Source organism: Daphnia pulex, chromosome 10, assembly GCF_021134715.1.
Source record: "Daphnia pulex isolate KAP4 chromosome 10, ASM2113471v1".
Classification (NCBI taxonomy): Eukaryota; Metazoa; Arthropoda; class Branchiopoda; order Diplostraca; family Daphniidae; genus Daphnia; species Daphnia pulex.
Genome location: NC_060026.1, coordinates 10,310,259 through 10,330,193, shown reverse-complemented (window position 1 = coordinate 10,330,193; position 19,935 = coordinate 10,310,259). Strand labels below are relative to the sequence as shown.

Sequence of the window (19,935 nt, the reverse complement as noted above, 5' to 3'; positions counted from 1 at the left end):
GCCGATTATCAGAGATTTTAGGGCGGGGCCTGTCAGAATTGTGAAGTGGAAACTTTAAAAAGAGCCATCTAGGCTCTCAAAAGTAGCTGGACGTTGTAGCTGACACACTCACTAGAGGCGCTTTTTAAAGTTTCCAAATCGGCTTACTGTTACCCTAAAACCGGGATAGGGAAGCCAACACAGCCGTGAACCGACCAGGAGTCTATGGCTCTGCCATGACTAAAGTTGGACATGGACGGCAGGACGCCGAGGACGGGTTCAAAAATTATGATTTGGCAACATCTAGGGAAACGTCATTCTATTTATTTATCTTTTTGGAAAAAATTGCGTTGTAATCTGTATTTGCCACTTAGTGCCATTGAAATTTTTAAATGTAACTTGAGATTTTTGGAACAAGTGCTCCACCCACTTTTTTGTTCCTAATATTCTTTCTTTCTTGTGGCACTGACTCATCCATTCACTTCATTTTTTGTACTGACACTGGGAATTTAAGGTAATAAAATATCCTTTCAGATTTTCTCTATTGCATACTTGTTCTTGATTATATTTCAAAATTCTTTTTTATCTAATATAGAAGTCAGGTTTTTCTTTAAAAAATTATAATAATATAATATAACTTGTTTCTAGAGTTATGCAATCATATTCATACTGTCACAGTGTCACAATGATTGGATAAAAATACCCTTCTAAGTGATGAAAGCTATGTATTGTAAAATTTTCCAAATGCCATTACATGATCTTAGTAATCTGGCTAAAAGCCTAAGCCTGAAAATACACTGTAATTAAGTTCATTTAAATCATTCAAGTAGTGATTTTAATTAAACTAATTTTATTATGCAGGTCATCCAAGAGATTGCTCAGTTCATTGAACGCTTATGGTTTCAATTGGTATTCCTGTTATTGGACAAAATGGCAAGAAATACAGAAAGTTCCACATACCCACCATCTGTAAATTAAAATAGACTGATTTGCAATTTTTAACTCAATTAAAACATTATTCCCTACATTTACAGATAGGCTTAGTTTATGTTTTTAATTTGATTGTGGGAACTGGTGCTCTAACTTTGCCAGCTGCTTTTGCAAATGCAGGATGGATTGTCAGTCTTTCTGTTATTCTTGCTTTATCAGCCATCAGGTAAAAACCTGTTAATTATTTATTAATAAATAAGTATGGATGGTGAGTTTTATCAGAAGATGTCAGTAATTATGGATTACATTCAGTTATATTACTCTAACTTTCGTGGTGGAATCTATGGCCGCTGCAAATGCCATTTTGCGTAGTAAGCGGGCAAAACAGTTAATTAAAAAAGAAAGTTTAGAACACTCGAGTTACCCTCAAGATGATTCAGACTCGGATGAGTCTGAATCTCCTGCTAAAAGTCTGGTATTGATTGTTGAATTCGTTTATTAGTATTTTGTTATGTGCATACATTAGAATTTTTTGCGGTTTTAGTTAGAACGAGTTAAAGTACGAAAGACGCGGTCTTTATGTAGCAGCCCTAATTTATATTCCTCAGTCATACAATCTGAAGATTACGATCATCCAACAACTTCATCTGTTATCAACGAAAATTCGGATTTTATTGTGCTTCCGCATGATAATGATTTGGAAGAGTGTGACATTCAAGAAACCATTGAAATGGTAATTAACAAAACAAAAGTAAACATATCAAATAAAAAACATTTGACGCAATTTTTTTTTACAGGGTAAATTAGCTCACTTGTTCTTCAACAGAGGTAAATAAAAATATTAATAATCCGTATGAAGATTTTTTTAAATTGTCTTTTGTTTGCGAATATAAAGGTGGCACCATATTATTCTTCATTTGCATCACCATTTATCTATACGGTGACTTGGCTATTTACGGAGCAGCAGTTGGCAAATCTCTGCGTGACACTGCGTGTACTTACTTCCCAGTTGATGTACCCTGCAACGAGACACTTAACGGCACTGTGGCTTGTTGGGAAGGATCTGATCTCACTCGCGATAATGCATATAGGCTTTTCTTAGTATGATTTTCATGTTTTTATTTAAATATTCAGATATTAATCTCTGAAATATCGTTTCATTACCAGAGTATTTTTGTGCTCCTGATTGGGGCATTTGGGTTTTTCAATGTTCAAAAAACGTTGCTCCTCCAGATTTTGACTGGGCTGGTTCGCTGGACTGGTAAGATAAACTTTAACATCTGATTTTTATAGTAATTTTTTTTTTAATTTCTCCGTTCTTAAATAGCGTTTATTGCAATGATCATATTGGCTTGTGTACGATTGCTCAGCTCACCAAAAGAGAATCAGGGCCATCCTCCTGTAGCTAATGTAAATGGTCTGCCTAACCTCTTCGGCGCCTGCGTCTACTCGTTTATGTGCCATCATGTAACTACATAAATTAAAAATTATATGTTCTTCAATGTTAAATAGGCCTAATAATTTTTTTAAAATATATACAGTCGTTACCTTCTTTGGTAACACCCATCTCTCCAAAACGCGGCCTTTACAAACTTTTAGCCTTAGATTACTTCATGATCGCTGGATTTTACCTCTTGCTTGGTTTCACGGGTATGTTTGCATTCCCTCATTTGGAAGACCTCTATACCCTCAACTTTGTTCCTAATCGATGTCCGTCTGATCCCGCGAGCAATTTTACCGCTAGTATTCTTGACGCTGTGATGCCTAAAGGTTTGAAATACTACATTTATAGAATTCCAATTGAGATGACTAATTTTTGTTTTCACATGTTAACCATTAAATAGAGGCAGTCACTGCAGCCCAACAGGCTCTCTTTTACTTTCTGACGCTGTTTCCAGTATTCACGCTCAGCACGTCCTTCCCTATTATTACAATCACACTGCGCAATAATTTAAAGCAACTATTCTTGCGCCGAAACGAAGCCGATTACAATTTTTTTGTTCGTCGTTTGCTTTTTCCTCTCTTGGCTCTAATTCCTCCAACTGTATTAGCGATTATCACCAGTGATATTTCATTCCTGGTAGGAATCACGGGCTCATACGCTGGTGCGGCAGTGCAGTATATTATACCCGCATTGTTGGTTTTCTACGCTCGAAAAGCGATAAAGAAAGAATTCCTTTTAGAACCAGTACGTAACGCATTCGCTTCACCTTTTAGACATACTTGTTTTGTGTTGTTCGTCCTGCTTTGGTCCTGTGCCAGCATTGGTTTTGTCACCTATAACCACTTGATGGCTGACAAATAGTCGTATTTTCTCTTTTTTTATCTATTCCAAAGTGCACTTCTCTTCCTGACTTGATTGGGACTAGTACTGACGCAAGGACTACTAACTACTAAGTCTCATGTCATACTAACATTAGATCTTTCAGCGTTATAATGTTGTCATTTGTCATATATGCGTGATTGTGTTTAGTTGCTCAAGTGCAACCCAATTATTCTGAAATGAATAAAATGCAAAGATTTTTTTCTATCGACGTGATACATGTTTACAATCTAAATATTAGCTGAGTTTATGAATTATTACCAAAGAGAATATGTGACACGACACAAATTAGTATAACCAGAATATAATCAAAACAGGACAAAAATGAGGTTCTTCACTCCAAACAAATTGTATCTCTCCTGTCTCCTCTAACATACGAAACGAAGGATTTTAAGAGAATTGAGATTAAATCTCACGAACCTTTTTTAAATAATTCTTATATATTATCGCTTTTACCAGGGAGAAAACTCGCTCCCCCTCCACCGTTTCCGTTTATAGGGCTGTTCGACATCTTTTTTAACATTTGTTGCCATCGTGGCAACGCAGCAACTCATGTATTTTTGTCTGCTACGAGTGACTTGTTTATTCTGTGAAATTTGAAAGTTTGTATTCAGATTAAAACAATCACAAAATTTTAAATTATCTAATTGATAGGTATTCTGAATAATGAATACTAAAAAAGGTTCAGTGAGTAGATGGTGCAAAGTGTCAAATTGCCGTAACCTGAAAAGTGAAGTGTAAAACTGTATAGTTTACCAAAGGAGGGTATAAGACGAGACTTGTGGTTGGAGAGAATGAATTACATCATCCACACCAACTTGAAAAATATCTATGTGTGTTCGGATCACTTTGTTACAGGTATTTATAGGTTAATACTAACAATTATTGATTATTATCTTACAATTTGTGAAATGCTTACAGGAAAGCCGAGTGGAGAATTCCACAAAAAACATGTTGATTGGGAACCCTCTATAAATGTGGGATCAAATAAGACGAAACAATTTCTAGGTATTGCATTATTCATTTTATGTGTAAAAAAACATTCCTATATGTTGTTTTAATGAATGAACTATTTTGTCATTACAGATGGTGATCATCAAGTACGTAACAATGTTGCTTTTGACAAGGCTGATACACCTCCATTGATAGATGTTGAAACTGCAACTGAAGATACCTCAAACAGTTTCGATGAAGATGTTGCATTAATTGGAGATACACTTCTAATAAGTGATTCTCATCCAATCCCATCCTTGAACGATGTAACAACAAGTACGGAAACTTTTGACATGACTTCAACTGCCGATGATGAAACTATCATAACGGTTGAAACCACCTTTGATGCATTGCGTAAGTAATGTTTTAAAATGTTATTTTGTAATTAATGAAAGTAATTTTTTGGTTCATTACTTATAATTTTCAGCTGCATTAAATAATTCAAGTCAATCCATCAGGGACGTCGAATTTACTTCCGGTGATTCATCACTAACAACTTCAGTTGATCAAGTAACAGAATTAATGTTGCAACTTACTGTTTTAAAAGAAAAACTATTTCTTACTGAAGAAAAACTCGTGTATGCTAATGAAATGATCTGAGCTTCAGGGAAATTTAATTACGTCACGTGACAGAATAGCAATTCTGTCACGGGTCTGTTGCGCTCTTTACAATTCGTGTTCATCTGTTGTACCCTTACTGTAGTGTGTTTAGGTGAATAATTTTCGTAATAAACCACAAATTTTCAATAAATACTTGATGTATTAACCTTGGTTAACAGGGGCACAAACAGATTACCATTTTCTTCGTAATAATTTAATCAAACACAACATTTTCACAAATGGAGATTTTCTTTTTTACAAAGGAAGGTACACAAATTGTATCTTTTCACTCACTAGGGCCTACTGATTGAGGTTATATTGGAAAGTGCTGTTCTCTGAACTTGACTGTTACTAGGAACGACCGGTAAGTTATTTTTCTTTGCTTTTGCCGCTGCGGCACGAGCAGCTTTCTTGCAAGTGTCACACTTCCAAAGCTTTGTTATTCTTTTTGGGGGATTAGTTTGCGACTTGATGCCCGATTCGTGGAATGTTTTTCTCTTGAAATTGTTGTCTACACAAATAACTTTCCCAAATAACGTGTTTTGGCCTCAATACTAAGTCCACTGGCATAATTAGACAGTGACATTACACTAGACAGTTAAACACTAACACTATAACGAACTAATGTATAAAGAAAACACATCACAACTTCAAAACAACCCCCTTTTCTATCACTATTTTTCAAAAAAATTCATATTTCGCAGAACAAACACAAGTCACTCGTAGCAGACAAAAATACATGAGTTGCTGCGTTGCCACGATGGCAACAAATGTTAAAAAAGATGTCGAACAGCCCTATACAAAATACCGAATCCGAATCCATGCTGCAACGTGACAAATATATATACGTGGCACCCTTGCTGGAGTTGATGACAAGACACGTCAAAAACAGCTGGTCTAAAACTGATTGTGTATTCCTTCTAGTGATGTGTGGCTTTTTCTAATAGGAATATTATTGCAAACGTGTACATTTTTTCACCCACGAGTTCGAGTGCTGTTTGTACTTACTTATGAAATAATAATGTATCATTTGTGCACGTGAAAATCATGCGTATCCTTTCCGGGGATCTCAGCAAAATGTTTATTGTTAAAGGTTTGGAAAAGATTCTCGCCGACAAAGAAGTCAAACGAAGCCACTTGGCTCAATTAAGGAAAGCTTGTGAAACAGCACTAGGTAAGTTTTAAATAATGAATTAACTTGAACCCAAATTAATTTTGTTTTACACTACCAGAGGATATACAAGAGGAACTGAAACATGAAGAAAATGAAAAGAGCTCAAATAGCACCTCTGCTGCTCTTCCACTTCCACGAAATTACTCTGCAAATGTAATCAATGCAGAAAAACATTACCTTCCGTTTGAACTAGCTTGCCAGTGCTCAGTTCCAAGGGTTGTTGTAATTGCATTAGATTGCTTACAGGTAAAATGCATTGCTAACTTTGTATGATTGTAAGACTATATTTTTCATCTTTATTCAGAAACTCATTGCTTATGGCCATTTAAGTGGAACATCACTTGATCCACATAATCCACAGCGGCGTCTCATAGACAGGGTGGTTGCAACCATATGCGCATGTTTCACTGGAACACCTACTGAAGAAAGTGTTCAGTTGCAAATCATTAAAGTAAAAAGCTATTCCAATGTTGAATGTCTGATTCTCTATTAATTTTAATTTTTTGTGTGCAGGCCTTATTAACTGTAGTCACATCTCAGCATGTGGAAATCCATGAAGGGACTCTACTTCTGGCAGTTCGAACTTGTTACAATATCTATCTGGCCAGCAAAAATCTGATTAATCAGACAACTGCTAAAGCAACATTGACACAAATGTTGAATGTTATTTTTATGAGAATGGAAAATCAGGCTGTGAGTTTCTACAATTGATTTCATTTGATGGATTGATTAGATTGTTTTGTTTTTTTGTTTTTGTTTATTTTTAGATTGAAGAAGAAGCAGCCTTCCCAAATCAGGAAAACAATCTGGAACAAGCCGAAGTTGGAGAAACTAAACTAGAAGCTATCGAAATAGTTTCTTCAATTGTTGACGACATCGTTGCAACAGCCGTCAACGGTTTGATACATTTTAAAAATAATCATTAAGTTTATTACATATTGGTAATTCAACTTTTATATTAGATGCCAGCGCTGAAAAAGAAGTTGAAGGAGACACGCAAAGCGAAGGAGGTCAGAGCAACGGAGGAGCTCCTCCATCTATTATTTCAGTGTGTTCATCATCGCTGCCCCGAGTGCCCTCGCAAGACAGTGTTGACACTATTGGTGGCACTAGTTCCAGTGGTGGAGACTTAGAACCGATTGGGACGTCCAATAGCTTCTCGCACGTTTTGCAAAAAGACGCATATCTTGTATTTCGTTCACTTTGTCGGCTGGCCATGAAACCTCTGCCCGACGGCATTCCAGATCCGAAGTATGTATCTGTAAACCTGGTTATTCATTTTGGGATATTCTACTAGTACGTTTTTTGTTTGTTTTTAGATCTCATGAGCTGCGGTCCAAACTTTTGTCTCTACAACTTCTCTTATCAGTGGTGCAAAATGCCGGCCCAGTTTTTCGCGAGCATCCTGTTTTTCTATCTGTAGTCCGGCAGTGCCTGTGCGTAGCACTCAGTCGCGACGGAGCCTCTAGCGTAACCGAAGTAGCTGAGCTTTCCCTAGCTCTCTTTCTCGCATTATTGAACAACTTTAAGGCACAACTTAAAAAACAAATTGAAGTACGTAGCTCATCTGATTATTTTTGTGCAAGTTTAATTTATTTGTGTTTCTTGATTTGATTTTAGGTGTTTTTCCGGGAGATCTTTCTCAACATTCTAGAAAATCCTGGTTCGACTTTTGACCACCACTGGCTAGTTATGCAAGCTTTAACGCGTATCTGTGCCGACGCTCAGAGTGTGGTAGACCTGTATGTCAATTATGACTGCGATTTGTCTGCTGCCAACATCTTTGAGCGCTTAGTTAATGTACTGTCGAAGATCGCTCAAGGGCGGCATGTTGTAGACCTAAGGACGACGCCAATTCAAGAAAAGGCTTTACGGATAAAAGGCCTCGAGTGCCTTGTGACAATTTTGAAGTGTATGGTTGAATGGAGTCGTGAGCTGTATGTCAATCCTAATGCGCAATCTAACATTGGTTCGTCTTTTACAACAAGTATTTCAAAAAATCATTATCGTTATAACGTACTTTCTTACACAGACGCCGAGAAAATAAAAGAAAACCACACAGATGAAAATGAAAGCCAAAATTACGTCAACGGCACTATGACAACTCCAAAACAATTTGAAGCCATCAAGCAGCAAAAGGAAATATGGGAACAGGGGATCGTGCTGTAAATCTCTCGTCCTTCTTATTTGAAATGAATTTTTGTAATGCCGATGTTTCCTTTACAGGTTTAATCGGAAATCTAGGAGAGGCTTGCAATACTTGCAGTCGCAGAAGCTTCTTGGGGAAGAAGCAGTTGACGTGGCGCGTTTTCTAGTGACGGAGGAACGACTGGATAAAACAGTAGTCGGCGACTTTCTTGGAGAACCCGACAAGTTTAATAAGGAGGTTATGTACGCCTACGTTGATTTACTGGATTTCAACGAAAAAGATTTCGTTAGTGCCCTGCGTCACTTTCTGGAGGGTTTTCGACTACCCGGTGAAGCCCAAAAAATTGACAGGCTTATGGAAAAGTTTGCTGCTCGTTATTGTGAATGCAATTCAAGGTTTCTTAACTCATGATATTTTTTTATGTGATGTTGAGTATACAATTTATTTTGATTTTTTGTTATCAGTCTTAGACTATTCGCCAGTGCTGATGCTCCCTACGTTCTGGCATATTCAATCATCATGCTAACGACAGATCTTCATTCCCCACAAGTCAAGAACAAGATGACTAAGGAACAGTTCATTAAGAACAATCGTGGCATCAACGATTCAAAGGTGTTTCGTAGCGTAACATTATTTTACATTCCCGTCATCACTGTCTTGTTGATAATAATTTAGGATCTGCCTGAAGAGTATCTTAGTCAGATTTACGATGAGATCGCTGGAAACGAGATCAAAATGAAGGCTCATGCGTCCAACGCTTTAGGCAACAAAGTTAGCAAGTCAGGTATTACTCAGTAAATAAGAATTCAATTAGTAGGGATTACTTTTAGTAATTAATTAGCAGGGACAGCGAATGAAAAGAAACGTCGTCTTTTGTGGAACATGGAAATGGAAGCTTTGTCTTCGACTGCACGCCAATTAATGGAGTCTGTCAGTCACGTTCATTCGCCCTTTACATCAGCTACGCACTCGGAGCATGTTCGACCCATGTTCAAAGTTGCATGGACACCTTTTCTAGCCTCTTTCAGTGTAGGACTACAAGATTGCGATGATCTGGAAGTGTCAACTCTGTGTCTGGATGGTATTCGCTGTGCCATCCGCATAGCCTGCATCTTTCATATGGCTCTTGAACGAGATGCTTTCATTCAAGCCTTGGCCCGCTTTACTCTATTGACTGCCAACTCTCCGATCACTGAGATAAAAACTAAAAACATAGATACGATCAAGACTCTCATAACAGTCGCCCATACTGATGGAAATTACCTGGGACACTCGTGGCTTGACATCCTTAAATGTATTAGCCAATTGGAGTTGGCTCAGCTGATAGGCACTGGAGTTCGACCGCAATTTATTACTGGAACTCCGACTACACCAACAGGTGCCAATTTAGCTGGTAAAAATATTTTGGCTTTTTTTTATATGTGGCTTACTGTTTGTCTTGTCCCGTATATGTGGCCTAAGTTTGTTTTTTGTTTCTGTTCTTTGTCAAGGCAACAATTTGAATTTGAATTTGGGCGCCATGAATTTGAATTTGAACTTACCAGGTATCTCTTCTTCGGGTAATAATCTACATCTGTCTGATCTGCCAAGCGTCAGTATAAACTCCCTCGAACGTAAGCATTTCATAAAAAAACATTCCCCTAAAATATTTCATATATCTATTTCTGAATGCAGCTAGTGTCAAAGAGTCCATTGGGGAAACTATTTCTCAGAGCGTGGTGGTAGCAGTGGATCGGATCTTCACTGGTTCTACCCGGTTGGACGGAAATGCTATTGTCGATTTTGTCCGCGCTTTATGCCAGGTAATTATTATTGACAGTTTCTGAGCCTCCGGTATGAATTTTGTGATATTTCAATCACCTTTTTTTTAACAGATCTCACTTGAAGAGTTGGCCCATTCTACGCAGCCGCGCATGTTCAGTTTGCAGAAAATTGTTGAAATCTCCTATTACAATATGGGACGTATTCGTTTGCAATGGTCGCGTATTTGGGAGGTTTTGGGCGACCACTTTAACAAAGTGGGAACGAGTAGTAACGAGAACATCGCTTTCTTCGCAGTCGATTCACTTCGACAACTTGCAATGAAATTCATTGAAAAGGGAGAACTGGCAAATTTTCGATTCCAAAAAGATTTTCTCAGGCCATTTGAGCACATCATGAAACGCAATCGATCACCCACAATTCGCGATATGGTGGTTCGTTGTGTCACCCAAATGGTTCATAGCCAATCAGATAATATCAAATCAGGATGGAAGAACATATTTTGTGTCTTTCTACTAGGTAATTGTATGATAGAAATGTTCATATTTTAAGAATCAATTCATACTCTTTTGTTCCGAAATCTTACAGCCGCATCCGACAACGACGAAGCAATTGTGGAGCTGGCTTTTCAAACAATAAATAAAATTGTAACAGAACTTTACGTAACTAACATGGCGGCAATGATCGATAGCTTCCAGGTAATTATACTATCATAATAATGCCACTGGAAAGTCTGTATTAATCTTGGATATACGATAGGATTGCGTCAAGTGCCTAAGCGAGTTCGCCTGCAATCCACTTTTCCCGGATACTAACATGGAGGCTATCCGTTTGATAAGGCTGTGCGGTCGGCATGTTGCCGACCAACCAGCTCTGTTTCGCGATGGGGGTAAATGAAAAAAAAATGCACTGAAAGTTTACTTGACTTAACAACATATTAAACTATCTGTGTGTTTTTTAAAGGTGCCCAATTGGCAGACGACATGGTCAACAGCCAATTAACTTCAGCTGTGACCAACTTGGGATTAATTCCCGAGGAAGAACGCCTATGGGTCCGTGGTTGGTTTCCCATTCTGTTTGAGTTGAGCTGCATCATCGGACGTTGCAAACTAGACGTGCGTACTCGCGCTCTAACTGTTCTCTTCGAAATGGCTAAACAATACGGTTCAACGTTCCGGTCACATTGGTGGAAGGATTTATTTAAAGTTATCTTTCGAATCTTCAACCAATCGAAATTGCCGGATCAGTTGTCTGAAAAATCTGACTGGCTTACTACTACATGTAACCACGCACTCTACGCCATGGTCGATGTTATCACGCAATATTTTGATTTGATCGGTTCATTGCTTATTGATGATTTTATCGCTCAGCTGTTGTGGTAAGCTTTTAATAGCATAAGCTCATAGTATTTTTATAGAATACATGTTACATTTTTGGTGCAGGTGCGTGACCCAGGAAAATGAGCAACTAGCGCGCTCAGGTGTCAATTGCTTGGAAAACCTGGTGATTAGTAACGGACCCAAGCTGGGTGATGCTTCTTGGTTACGAATCTGTGGTTGTGTTGATGACATATTCCATTTAACATTACCTGATGCCCTATTGACGTGGAGCCCTCACTCGGCGCCAGCTGAAACGGATAGTGGAGTCAAAGATACACAGCGACTCTTCAATGGTCTTTTAGTTCAGTGTCAAGTCCAGTTGGAGCTGATCCATACCATTGACAACATCGTTTTTTTCCCTTCTACGACTCGCAAAGAAGATGCGGATTTGCTCGCCTCTGCCAAAAGCATTTCGGCTAGCCAAAGAGACCTTGATCTCGGTATTACGTGATATTTTTGTTTTGTTTTTCTACAATCTTTGTATTTATACAACGTTTTGTTTCTATTTATTTTTATAGATCAAGGAATGTTTCAGTTCATGTCTACAGAGCACCTGTTGCTGATGGTCGATTGCTTAGCAAAGTCGCATAATTTTGCTCGCCAGTTCAACACCAACTCGACGCAGAGGAATGTATTATGGAAGGCAGGATTCCGAGGACCTGTCCGACCAAACTTGCTGAAACAGGAAACGCAAAGTCTTGCTTGCGCCATGCGCATCCTCTTCCGCCTTTACCACGACGAAGGGCGACAAAACGAATGGGGAAAGGTAGCTGATAAACTGACACATTTGGGTAAGGACGCCCTCGAGTACTACGTTACTCTTGAGACCGAGAGCCATCGTGATGCATGGTCACCTCTTATGCTCCTTTTCCTGTGGAAGATAAATCAACTGACTGACGAAAAGGTAACAGTTAAATTTAATTATCAAGGGTTGTTATTAATTAATGTGTGTATATTTTTCTTTAGTTTAAAACGCACGTCAGTTGGTGGCATCAGCTTCTGTGTGAGTTGGTGTCTTTCGAGTTAAAACCGGAATTGCGGTCATTGCTTAGAAAGATTTTTCTCAAAGTCGGTCAAGTATTCCGAGTCATTGCCGCCGCTCCATGAATATTTATCTATTAGGTGTTGTTTAGTACTTTGAAAATTTATACCCCTAGTTGCTCCCTCATATGTAAACCTCCAGTTCCCGTATCGAGTGATCACTTCACCGTCCTTGATAAAGAAATAAAAAGAATTTGAAGTTTACTAGATCGTTATATTTTCTTACTGACACTCAGAAGTTACACAACTTTTAAAACAAACGATATTAGAATAGAAGATAATACAAAAACTAGATTTATTTTTTAAACCTAACGTCGTAAACATCGAATGAAATGAACGATTATGACATAATAAGCCCAGACTCCATTCCGTGTTTTAAAGTTTAGATTTTTTTATACTAGCTGTTTTTTTTTTGTTTTTTTTTTGCTATATTTTATTATTTTCCACCGCATTTTAAGTGTCGCGCCATGGTCGCGCCAAGTTTGCATTTCCCTTACTCCAGTCCATCTGGTGCCCAAGAAGTAAAACTTCATGTCAGTATCCCAATACACGTGTTTGGATGTTTCTTGAAGAAAAATTGAAATACAAACACATTTTTTAGTTAGGAAAGGTAAAGAATAAGATCATTTAGAAAATGAGCTTCGCCAACACCAAATGTGTAGTTGAAGAGGGGGACACTGTTATTATTTATGTAAATCCACAAGCTATGTATGCTTTACAAGTTAAACCCCTAATTGCTACTAAAAAAGGCGATATGGTTGAAAACATTTTTCAAACTGCATATGGTGCCTTAAAAGTTCAGGAACTTGTAGGGAAAAAGTTCGGACATAAAGTGCAATTTTCTCGTGGTTGGGGTTATCTTCTTCATCCAACACCTGAACTGTGGACATTAAACCTTAAACATCGGACTCAAATCCTTTACACACCTGATATAAGCTTGATTGTAATGCAACTGGATTTAAAAGCTGGCTCGGTTATTGTTGAATCAGGTATTATGTGCAATTTTTCATTGAAATTTTTAATTGAATGAATAAGTATCCCAATAATTTTATCAAAACATTTTATCAATCATAGGAACTGGAAGTGGATCTCTCTCTCATGCTATCTTAAGAGCTATTGCACCCACTGGTCATTTGCATACTTTTGATTTCCATCAACAGAGAGTTGAGATTGTGACACAGGAATTTTCAGATCATGGATGGGAACCATTTGTTACTGCCAAACAGAGAGATGCCTGCAAGGATGGTTTTGACTTGGAAAATGTAGCTGATGCAGTCTTTTTAGACCTTCCAAATCCATGGCTTGCAATTCCTCATGCTGTCAAGGCTTTGAAAAAATCAGGTTTATTTTCCATTTGATTTTGCTTGTCATGATGTATGTAATCATCCTTTATGATTTCCAGGAGGAAGAATCTGTACCTTCTCCCCATGTATTGAGCAAACTCAAAAGACATGTGAAGGTTTGCTGGCTGAAGGATTCAAATATATTGAGACAATGGAATGCCTCCAGAGAGAGTACCAAGTAAAAAACATCACCTTACCTGAGATTGATGACTACAATTTCTCCTTTTGTAATACCCCAGAAACGGTATTTATAATTAGCTCGTGTAAAATGTGTGAGTACCTAACTTATGGTGTATTTTTTGAACAGAACTGTGAAGGTAATCAGAAAAAAGATGATCGCAAATTTAGAGCGGTACTTCCAGCTTTACAAATGGCAGGACACACCGGTTATCTTACTTTTGCTACGTGGCCGCGTCAGTCAGAAAAGTGCCAGACATGATGAACTTGTATTAAAAGATTGTTGTGTAAAGTTATTAATCATCTCTGAAAATACATCATCAATCAATATTCAACCTTACAAAAGACATCAATATACTTTACTTACTCCAATTGCATTTGGGTTTTTATTCCAATTGTAATCAAAACAACTAGTACTGAATGACCTTTCTTCAATTATTGACATGTACATTTAAAACCATTTCAGGTTTCTCTATTATCCGAAATTCAGTCCCTATGTTGTCAGCAAAAATTTTACATGGTGGTGGAGTGATAATTGCCAGCAAATATTGTGAATCTAATACTAAAAAAGAAAAATATGAAAATTCTCTTCCTTCAACATCGCTGTTCTTTTATTATTATCTATACACTAACTCCACCTTACAGATGGCTATACAGATGTTCTGGTATCTCAGACAGGTCCATCCTCAGGCACTGCCAGCAATAAATTTAGACAAGAAATCATTGGGTTTTGGATTGATGGGTGTCCTGAAGTAGTTCATAACATGTCCTTTTTGCTTCCACCGCTTCACAGTTTCAACAAGTTCCATTTGGCCCTTTACAACCAACATATCAATAACTCTTACATCCTTAGCATGTCGGTGTTTCTCAAATTCTTCCCTCAGCTTAGCGCGACATTGGGCTTCATTCTTCGGAATATCGTACTCCAAAACTGCGAAATTTACAGGGTTTTAGTCAAATGGTATAATTTGTTGCAATAGAATTGACGAATTTGTTAATAGATCATTTACCTATGTATGGGACTTGACGATACCAGGCCTTATACAAATTAAGGACCCGTTTGCGAGCTTCGGCATTGTCGACAGATAGCAGTGGTCTCACTTGTTTAACTCCAGATTTAATAACTGTTCCAGCAGTTGAAGCCATTTTGATAATAGAACAGAAATGTTGTGATCTAAAGGAGTGAAGGTGGTTTCTAAACAGTAACCAAATTTGTTTCATGTCAAATGCTGCCGAATTAAAATTTAAATAATTAAAATTTACTAGTGCCCAGAATTACATGTATATATTTATTTTTGAACTTTTAAAATAATAAAATTTATTCGATTTCGTCCCGTTATTTCAATCAGTTGTGTACATTGCAACGTTGGTTACAAAACCATGCGGCTTCAAAAATACGAAACATAACAAACAGGATAAATTTGTGGACACAATGTCGAATCTGAATCAGACGAGTGAATTAAATGCAAATTTTCAACATATTTTCGAGTCTTTGATGTTTGAAGACATTAAAACCACAAGTGGTAATTTCAACCCAAGCCAGAAAGCTGACATACAACGGAAAATTGCAGCCCAGCTCTATTATTCAACAAACTCTGGAGATATGTATGTTTATTTATCTCAGAATATTGGTTATATTTGGTTACCTAATTAATTTTTTATTTGGTTACCTAATTAATTTTTAAAAAATACTTATAGTGATGAAGATCCTGCAGTTTCTTTGACTCTGTATAACTCATACATCCACAAATACTTCCAGATTGTGGATGAACAGGACCTTTCTAGAGGATTAGACAGTTATTCAAAAGGTGCTTTGGCACTTGCAAGCTCTTTTAAAAATGGTAAATCTAAGATTTTAGTTTCCAAGCTTATACTAAATTTTTTAAGTAAACATCTCAGAGAGTAAACAATGGAGTCTAAAAGATCTTCGTAACACAAGTATCTTCCAGACACTTGAAAATGACTTGAGTAAAACTGAAGGAACAATGAAGAATATTCAAGAATTTGAGAAAACACTAGAATTTTCAGTACAACTTGAAAAAAATAAGAATGAAGAGGAAAAATCCACTCAACTACAGGTTACTAAACTAAAGCCATGTGAACCAGAATTTAAATCCAATTCAACACAGAAACCTCCAATAGTTTATCCGCAAGTGAAATGTTTTAATGTGTCTGAAAGAAGAGCTGAGGATGTTACAGCAAAGAAAAATTCAACTATAAATCCCCAGATCAGGTACCCTGTGAAATCTGAAGTAAAGGTTGATGAGACAGTTAAACCTAATATTCCATTCCGTACAGCCAAAGAACAATTAGTAAGTTTACTGACATACACTTACATAATTTAAATTACTAATGAAAACCAATTCAAAACTATTCTCAAAGATTTTTGATCAAAAGAAAAAAAATGCGGGAGGAACTAATAATTCGACTTCGAATGCGCCTTCCTATGGTTGCCGTCCCAAGTCTCTTGGCCAACGTCGTGGTTTAAATAGCCCTTTCATTCTTCCTATTAAAGATGCCAAATCAAACGAGGGCGAAAACAACGGTGTAGACAAGAAAAAAATTGGGAATAATGATGAACAAGAAAAAGTTGTTGGTAAAGCTTGTGTTTTTAAAAAACTGTTTTATTATTTAAACTAGAAGTTAACTAGATACTATTCACAGACGAAAGGTTGAAAAATATTGAACCACGGATGGTAGAGCTAATTGAGAATGAAATCATGGATAATGGATCGCCAGTGAATTGGGACGATATAGCCGGTCTAGAATTCGCCAAGAAAACTATCCAGGAAATTGTTGTTTGGCCAATGTTGCGACCAGATATTTTCACTGGTCTTAGAGGTCCTCCCAGAGGTAAGTTTTTTTATGTATTCCCTTTTCTACTTGACATTTATTTTGCTTGGCAGCTTTTAAAGAGTATGTAAACTGCAGGTATTTTATTGTTCGGGCCACCTGGTACAGGGAAAACCTTAATCGGTACGTTAATTCACTTATTTAGAGACAAATAGATAGATCTAAAAATTCGGTAATTAACAGGTAAATGCATTGCCAGTCAATCCCGATCAACATTTTTCAGTATCAGCGCATCTTCATTGACATCCAAATGGATTGGTGAGGGAGAAAAAATGGTCCGAGCACTATTTGCGGTTGCAAGGTTATCGAAACAAATTTTAAGTCATAATTCAGATTATTTAACTGAAATTTTTTTAGAGTGAATCAACCCTCGGTAATCTTCATTGATGAAATCGATTCTTTACTATCGCAGCGGTCTGAATCGGAACACGAAAGTTCGCGCAGAATCAAAACGGAATTCCTCGTCCAACTGGTATATTTCCCTGCCAATATTTTCATTATAGGCTGAAGTGATACACAACATTTTTATAATTAAAGGATGGAGCAACGACGAGCCAGGAAGATCGTCTCTTAGTAGTTGGTGCAACAAATCGACCGCAGGAGTTAGACGAAGCTGCCCGGCGCCGATTAGTTAAACGATTATAGTATGGATTCGAAGAATGTTGCTCTTTCGTTGTTACCCTAGTTTCTTTAATTTAATCTTGTTTTAAATAGTATACCCTTGCCCGAATTCACAGCCAGAAAACAAATTATTCATCTTTTAATGGCCGAGCAGCGTCATGTTCTGGGCGAAGATGAGATTGCTGATATTTGCAATCGCACTGATGGCTATTCCTGTGCAGATATGACCCACTTGTGCAAAGAAGCTGCTTATGGACCTATTCGTTCCATTGCTCTGGGTGATATTGAGCACATATCTCCTGACCAGGTTTGTTATTACGGTTGTAAATGTGTGTGTTTAACGTAGCAATTTTGTAAAAGGAAAATAATACGTATTTAAGGTTCGCCCTATAACCAACGAAGATTTCGACGCAGCCTTATGTCAGGTTCGTGCTAGCGTGTCCAGTCAAGATTTAGACCTTTACGAAGACTGGAACAGGCGTTACGGCAGTGCAGCGAAATAAAATATTTCCTTCCTCGTGTTTAATAAACCAATAAAAAAGATTAAATATGATTTCGTCCATTACTATGCCACACTGTCTCTGGAAGGGATTTTTCTATCTTCCAGTTTCCTCCTTTTCGCGCAATCTAATTAAATTTATCCTCTTTCGCGTTCTAATACCTCGTCTTCTACGTTCTCATCCGTGTTCTTCATCTTTTCCGTCTCTTTTTGTGTATTTATAATCAACTTTGGAATATATAATTGAATAGTAATTTTTCTAGTAGATACTCGATACATTTTTTCAGATAAACAGCGACATCTACAATGTTGATTGCTACCTAGATAAAACATTTGTTTACTAAGACATCAAAATCAAGTGTTTCTGTTTTTAGGCTCGTGCAAACAGAACTCAACTTCTTTCAGTACTAAATAGAGAGCTAAACAGATGGGTCAGTGAATTGATCTTCATCTTTCGGTCCGTTATCAGCTATCCTGCTAGAAGTGCGAAGCCCAAATTCCTCCCAGCGAACGCTTGAATCCGGCAGAAGATCAACGCGCCGAATTCGACGATCAGGACCCCAACAGCAGTTGCGTAATTCCAAATGACGCCAAGGTCGATTGATCACCAACATAATTTTGTGATTTTTAAATTCATAAAGGAATCGTTCGACTTGCTCCGATGCACTTGGGGTTACGACCAAGACTTGCCCAATGTAGGGATAGCGAGCAGTCAATTGGCGGTAGACGGTCGTTAAATCAGCCGGATAGCGATTGAAAATAATTATATTGTTACAGAGTGTTTCCAACGGAGACCCACCTGCACCGGTCCACGAATCGTCATCCGGCAACAGTCCGTAGTTGCTGAAACTTTGCAAAAGTGTAAGGGGTCGCGAGTATTGCAGAACCAATTGGTCAATCAAAGCGTGCTCCTCCATCCAATAGTGTTTATCAAAAACGACAACCGTTCCAGGACAAGTTTCGTCCTCCCAACTGAGAATCAGCTGAACAAGTTGTTCATTGTGCTGAAATGACGGCCTTAACAACGATAGTATAAACAAAGAAAAGATGAACGATTTAAAACCCATCTTGTCACTATGACATTGACCAACCAAATGAAACTTGACAAATCTCTAGCGATACGCGTCGAACTCGGAATGAAACATGATTAATCCTTGCGCATGCGATGCAAACAGTACAACAACCTTGAAACTATACACCCAACAGCAATACCCGAATAGTATAACACATTGTAGAGTTTTGATTTGATGCATTTCCATGGTAACCAGGATTACTTACATATTGATAGAATAACCTATATCACTGTTGCTATGGCCAGAGTATTATTGTCGTCGAAATTGGATCAAGTGAGAAACAAGTCAATACTCACTGTTGCTAGACCACAGCAGCGATCTGGCAGCGATAGCTGAAACTTGACATTTAAACAAAGAAACTGGTTTAAATCCATAAATATTATACTTATACGCCTGAAAAAATAATACATGGCAATCAATAACGTGGGACGTAGTATTCGTATTTTGGAGCGGCAGCAGTCGTGGTGGTATCAGGTGGTATATACTGGATGAGGGGTGTATGTCAATAAACTTTATCGTATTGCGGTAATTATTCACGACATAAGAATCGTAAGCCTCTTTGGACGGATAGGGCACAGCATCCATTTGCCTTCTCATACGGTGTCTATCCACGCTTCGTCTCATCATATGCCTTTCTTTGTTTGATGGAACTAAGTTCATTTGATGTTCACCATGGCCTTGACCACCGCGTTCATCCTGGATACTCCTTTGATTAAATTGCGACACGGGTAGCGAAGCCCCATTACTTGTCTGAGGAGAGGGAAAGCCCATCTGATATAAAAAAATTTAAATAAAAACATGCAAAAACAAATAGTAAAATATCCCTCTTTCTCACCATTGGAGATGGAGCTGGTGAATTCATTGGAGAATTAATGCGTGGAGCGATTGGAGGATCTGGTTGAGGTGGTTGCTGATTAAGTCCCATCATCTGTTGGGCCATTTGCTGTTTAGGATGCGGAATAGAAATGGTTGGAGGAAGCGGTACAGGATTCAATAATAGTTTCGGAGGCGACTTCGGAGATCGGAGGTGAATGTCGAAT

The 19,935-nt window shown here is 37.8% G+C and overlaps 6 protein-coding genes and 1 long non-coding RNA gene across 18 annotated transcripts; 5 read left to right on the top strand and 2 right to left on the bottom strand.

Annotated features, from left to right (window-relative positions):
- Window positions 1-196: 196 nt before the first annotated feature.
- LOC124204989 (transmembrane protein 104-like) lies at window positions 197-3,437 on the top strand. Of its 2 annotated transcripts, XM_046602265.1 has the most exons (12): window positions 243-493; window positions 628-778; window positions 841-948; window positions 1,014-1,135; window positions 1,222-1,384; window positions 1,454-1,642; window positions 1,707-1,737; window positions 1,805-2,010; window positions 2,077-2,170; window positions 2,237-2,376; window positions 2,451-2,679; window positions 2,754-3,437. In XM_046602265.1, exons 3-12 carry the CDS (start codon window positions 910-912, stop codon window positions 3,212-3,214), a joined length of 1,674 nt encoding a protein of 557 aa, XP_046458221.1. In that variant the 5' UTR covers window positions 243-493; window positions 628-778; window positions 841-909; the 3' UTR covers window positions 3,215-3,437. The 2 variants fall into 2 exon arrangements, with proteins under 2 accessions (XP_046458222.1, XP_046458221.1); XM_046602266.1 differs by lacking the exon at window positions 628-778 and having other exon boundaries at window positions 197-493.
- Window positions 3,438-3,731: 294 nt separating this feature from the next.
- Window positions 3,732-4,976, top strand: LOC124204991. Of its 3 annotated transcripts, none has more exons than XM_046602270.1 (5): window positions 3,732-4,090; window positions 4,154-4,240; window positions 4,319-4,512; window positions 4,567-4,579; window positions 4,653-4,976. In XM_046602270.1, the coding sequence occupies exons 1-5, from the start codon at window positions 4,027-4,029 to the stop codon at window positions 4,823-4,825; spliced, it is 531 nt and encodes a 176-aa protein (XP_046458226.1). In that variant the 5' UTR covers window positions 3,732-4,026; the 3' UTR covers window positions 4,826-4,976. The 3 variants fall into 3 exon arrangements, with proteins under 3 accessions (XP_046458226.1, XP_046458225.1, XP_046458224.1); XM_046602269.1 differs by having other exon boundaries at window positions 4,319-4,579; window positions 4,653-4,850; window positions 4,886-4,976; XM_046602268.1 differs by having other exon boundaries at window positions 4,319-4,579.
- A 702-nt stretch (window positions 4,977-5,678) lies between these two features.
- Window positions 5,679-12,533, top strand: LOC124204988 (brefeldin A-inhibited guanine nucleotide-exchange protein 2-like). 8 transcript variants are annotated; one of them, XM_046602259.1, is made up of 22 exons: window positions 5,679-5,999; window positions 6,058-6,245; window positions 6,304-6,450; window positions 6,513-6,692; window positions 6,767-6,896; window positions 6,962-7,250; window positions 7,319-7,553; window positions 7,620-7,968; window positions 8,032-8,164; window positions 8,226-8,543; window positions 8,613-8,760; window positions 8,824-8,932; window positions 8,990-9,541; window positions 9,639-9,761; window positions 9,823-9,950; window positions 10,023-10,428; window positions 10,498-10,607; window positions 10,669-10,798; window positions 10,873-11,287; window positions 11,352-11,728; window positions 11,807-12,192; window positions 12,255-12,533. In XM_046602259.1, exons 1-22 carry the CDS (start codon window positions 5,873-5,875, stop codon window positions 12,393-12,395), a joined length of 5,121 nt encoding a protein of 1,706 aa, XP_046458215.1. In that variant the 5' UTR covers window positions 5,679-5,872; the 3' UTR covers window positions 12,396-12,533. The 8 variants fall into 8 exon arrangements, with proteins under 8 accessions (XP_046458215.1, XP_046458218.1, XP_046458217.1 ...); XM_046602262.1 differs by having other exon boundaries at window positions 5,681-5,999; window positions 8,990-9,526; XM_046602261.1 differs by having other exon boundaries at window positions 5,693-5,999; window positions 8,993-9,541.
- A 300-nt stretch (window positions 12,534-12,833) lies between these two features.
- Window positions 12,834-14,189, top strand: LOC124204990 (tRNA (adenine(58)-N(1))-methyltransferase catalytic subunit TRMT61A-like). Its single transcript, XM_046602267.1, has 4 exons — window positions 12,834-13,318; window positions 13,404-13,670; window positions 13,732-13,916; window positions 13,980-14,189. The coding sequence occupies exons 1-4, from the start codon at window positions 12,964-12,966 to the stop codon at window positions 14,109-14,111; spliced, it is 939 nt and encodes a 312-aa protein (XP_046458223.1). The 5' UTR covers window positions 12,834-12,963; the 3' UTR covers window positions 14,112-14,189.
- LOC124204994 lies at window positions 14,100-14,411 on the bottom strand. The gene is made up of 2 exons (XR_006879179.1): window positions 14,217-14,411; window positions 14,100-14,155 (listed from the first exon to the last, which is right to left on the bottom strand). It is a non-coding gene; the product is annotated as an uncharacterized LOC124204994 (long non-coding RNA).
- A 27-nt stretch (window positions 14,412-14,438) lies between these two features.
- On the bottom strand, window positions 14,439-15,048 carry LOC124204993 (NADH dehydrogenase [ubiquinone] 1 alpha subcomplex subunit 6-like). The gene is made up of 2 exons (XM_046602271.1): window positions 14,860-15,048; window positions 14,439-14,780 (listed from the first exon to the last, which is right to left on the bottom strand). Exons 1-2 carry the CDS (start codon window positions 14,993-14,995, stop codon window positions 14,536-14,538), a joined length of 381 nt encoding a protein of 126 aa, XP_046458227.1. The 5' UTR covers window positions 14,996-15,048; the 3' UTR covers window positions 14,439-14,535.
- A 180-nt stretch (window positions 15,049-15,228) lies between these two features.
- On the top strand, window positions 15,229-18,076 carry LOC124204987 (fidgetin-like protein 1). Of its 2 annotated transcripts, XM_046602255.1 has the most exons (12): window positions 15,229-15,454; window positions 15,548-15,690; window positions 15,749-15,927; window positions 15,979-16,161; window positions 16,232-16,445; window positions 16,514-16,702; window positions 16,781-16,825; window positions 16,886-17,003; window positions 17,060-17,174; window positions 17,240-17,346; window positions 17,417-17,630; window positions 17,704-18,076. In XM_046602255.1, the coding sequence occupies exons 1-12, from the start codon at window positions 15,282-15,284 to the stop codon at window positions 17,824-17,826; spliced, it is 1,803 nt and encodes a 600-aa protein (XP_046458211.1). In that variant the 5' UTR covers window positions 15,229-15,281; the 3' UTR covers window positions 17,827-18,076. The 2 variants fall into 2 exon arrangements, with proteins under 2 accessions (XP_046458211.1, XP_046458210.1); XM_046602254.1 differs by having other exon boundaries at window positions 15,749-16,161.
- The last annotated feature ends 1,859 nt before the right edge of the window (window positions 18,077-19,935 follow it).

Coding starts and splice junctions, on each gene's coding strand:
- LOC124204989 (XM_046602266.1), top strand. CDS start 910: ATGGCAAGAAATACAGAAAGTTCCACATACCCACCATCT. Junction 1,136..1,221: donor CTTGCTTTATCAGCCATCAG/GTAAAAACCTGT, acceptor GATTACATTCAG/TTATATTACTCTAACTTTCG. Junction 2,377..2,450: donor ACTCGTTTATGTGCCATCAT/GTAACTACATAA, acceptor AAATATATACAG/TCGTTACCTTCTTTGGTAAC.
- LOC124204991 (XM_046602269.1), top strand. CDS start 4,027: ATGAATTACATCATCCACACCAACTTGAAAAATATCTATGTGTGTTCG. Junction 4,091..4,153: donor TTCGGATCACTTTGTTACAG/GTATTTATAGGT, acceptor AAATGCTTACAG/GAAAGCCGAGTGGAGAATTC. Junction 4,580..4,652: donor AACCACCTTTGATGCATTGC/GTAAGTAATGTT, acceptor TATAATTTTCAG/CTGCATTAAATAATTCAAGT.
- LOC124204988 (XM_046602256.1), top strand. CDS start 5,873: ATGCGTATCCTTTCCGGGGATCTCAGCAAAATGTTTATTGTTAAAGGT. Junction 9,762..9,822: donor CAGTATAAACTCCCTCGAAC/GTAAGCATTTCA, acceptor TTCTGAATGCAG/CTAGTGTCAAAGAGTCCATT. Junction 12,193..12,254: donor ATCAACTGACTGACGAAAAG/GTAACAGTTAAA, acceptor ATTTTTCTTTAG/TTTAAAACGCACGTCAGTTG.
- LOC124204990 (XM_046602267.1), top strand. CDS start 12,964: ATGAGCTTCGCCAACACCAAATGTGTAGTTGAAGAGGGGGACACTGTT. Junction 13,319..13,403: donor CTCGGTTATTGTTGAATCAG/GTATTATGTGCA, acceptor TATCAATCATAG/GAACTGGAAGTGGATCTCTC. Junction 13,671..13,731: donor CAAGGCTTTGAAAAAATCAG/GTTTATTTTCCA, acceptor TATGATTTCCAG/GAGGAAGAATCTGTACCTTC.
- LOC124204993 (XM_046602271.1), bottom strand. CDS start 14,995: ATGGCTTCAACTGCTGGAACAGTTATTAAATCTGGAGTTAAACAAGTG. Junction 14,781..14,859: donor TCGTCAAGTCCCATACATAG/GTAAATGATCTA, acceptor TAAATTTCGCAG/TTTTGGAGTACGATATTCCG.
- LOC124204987 (XM_046602254.1), top strand. CDS start 15,282: ATGTCGAATCTGAATCAGACGAGTGAATTAAATGCAAATTTTCAACAT. Junction 15,691..15,748: donor TGCAAGCTCTTTTAAAAATG/GTAAATCTAAGA, acceptor TAAACATCTCAG/AGAGTAAACAATGGAGTCTA. Junction 17,175..17,239: donor CGGAATTCCTCGTCCAACTG/GTATATTTCCCT, acceptor TTATAATTAAAG/GATGGAGCAACGACGAGCCA.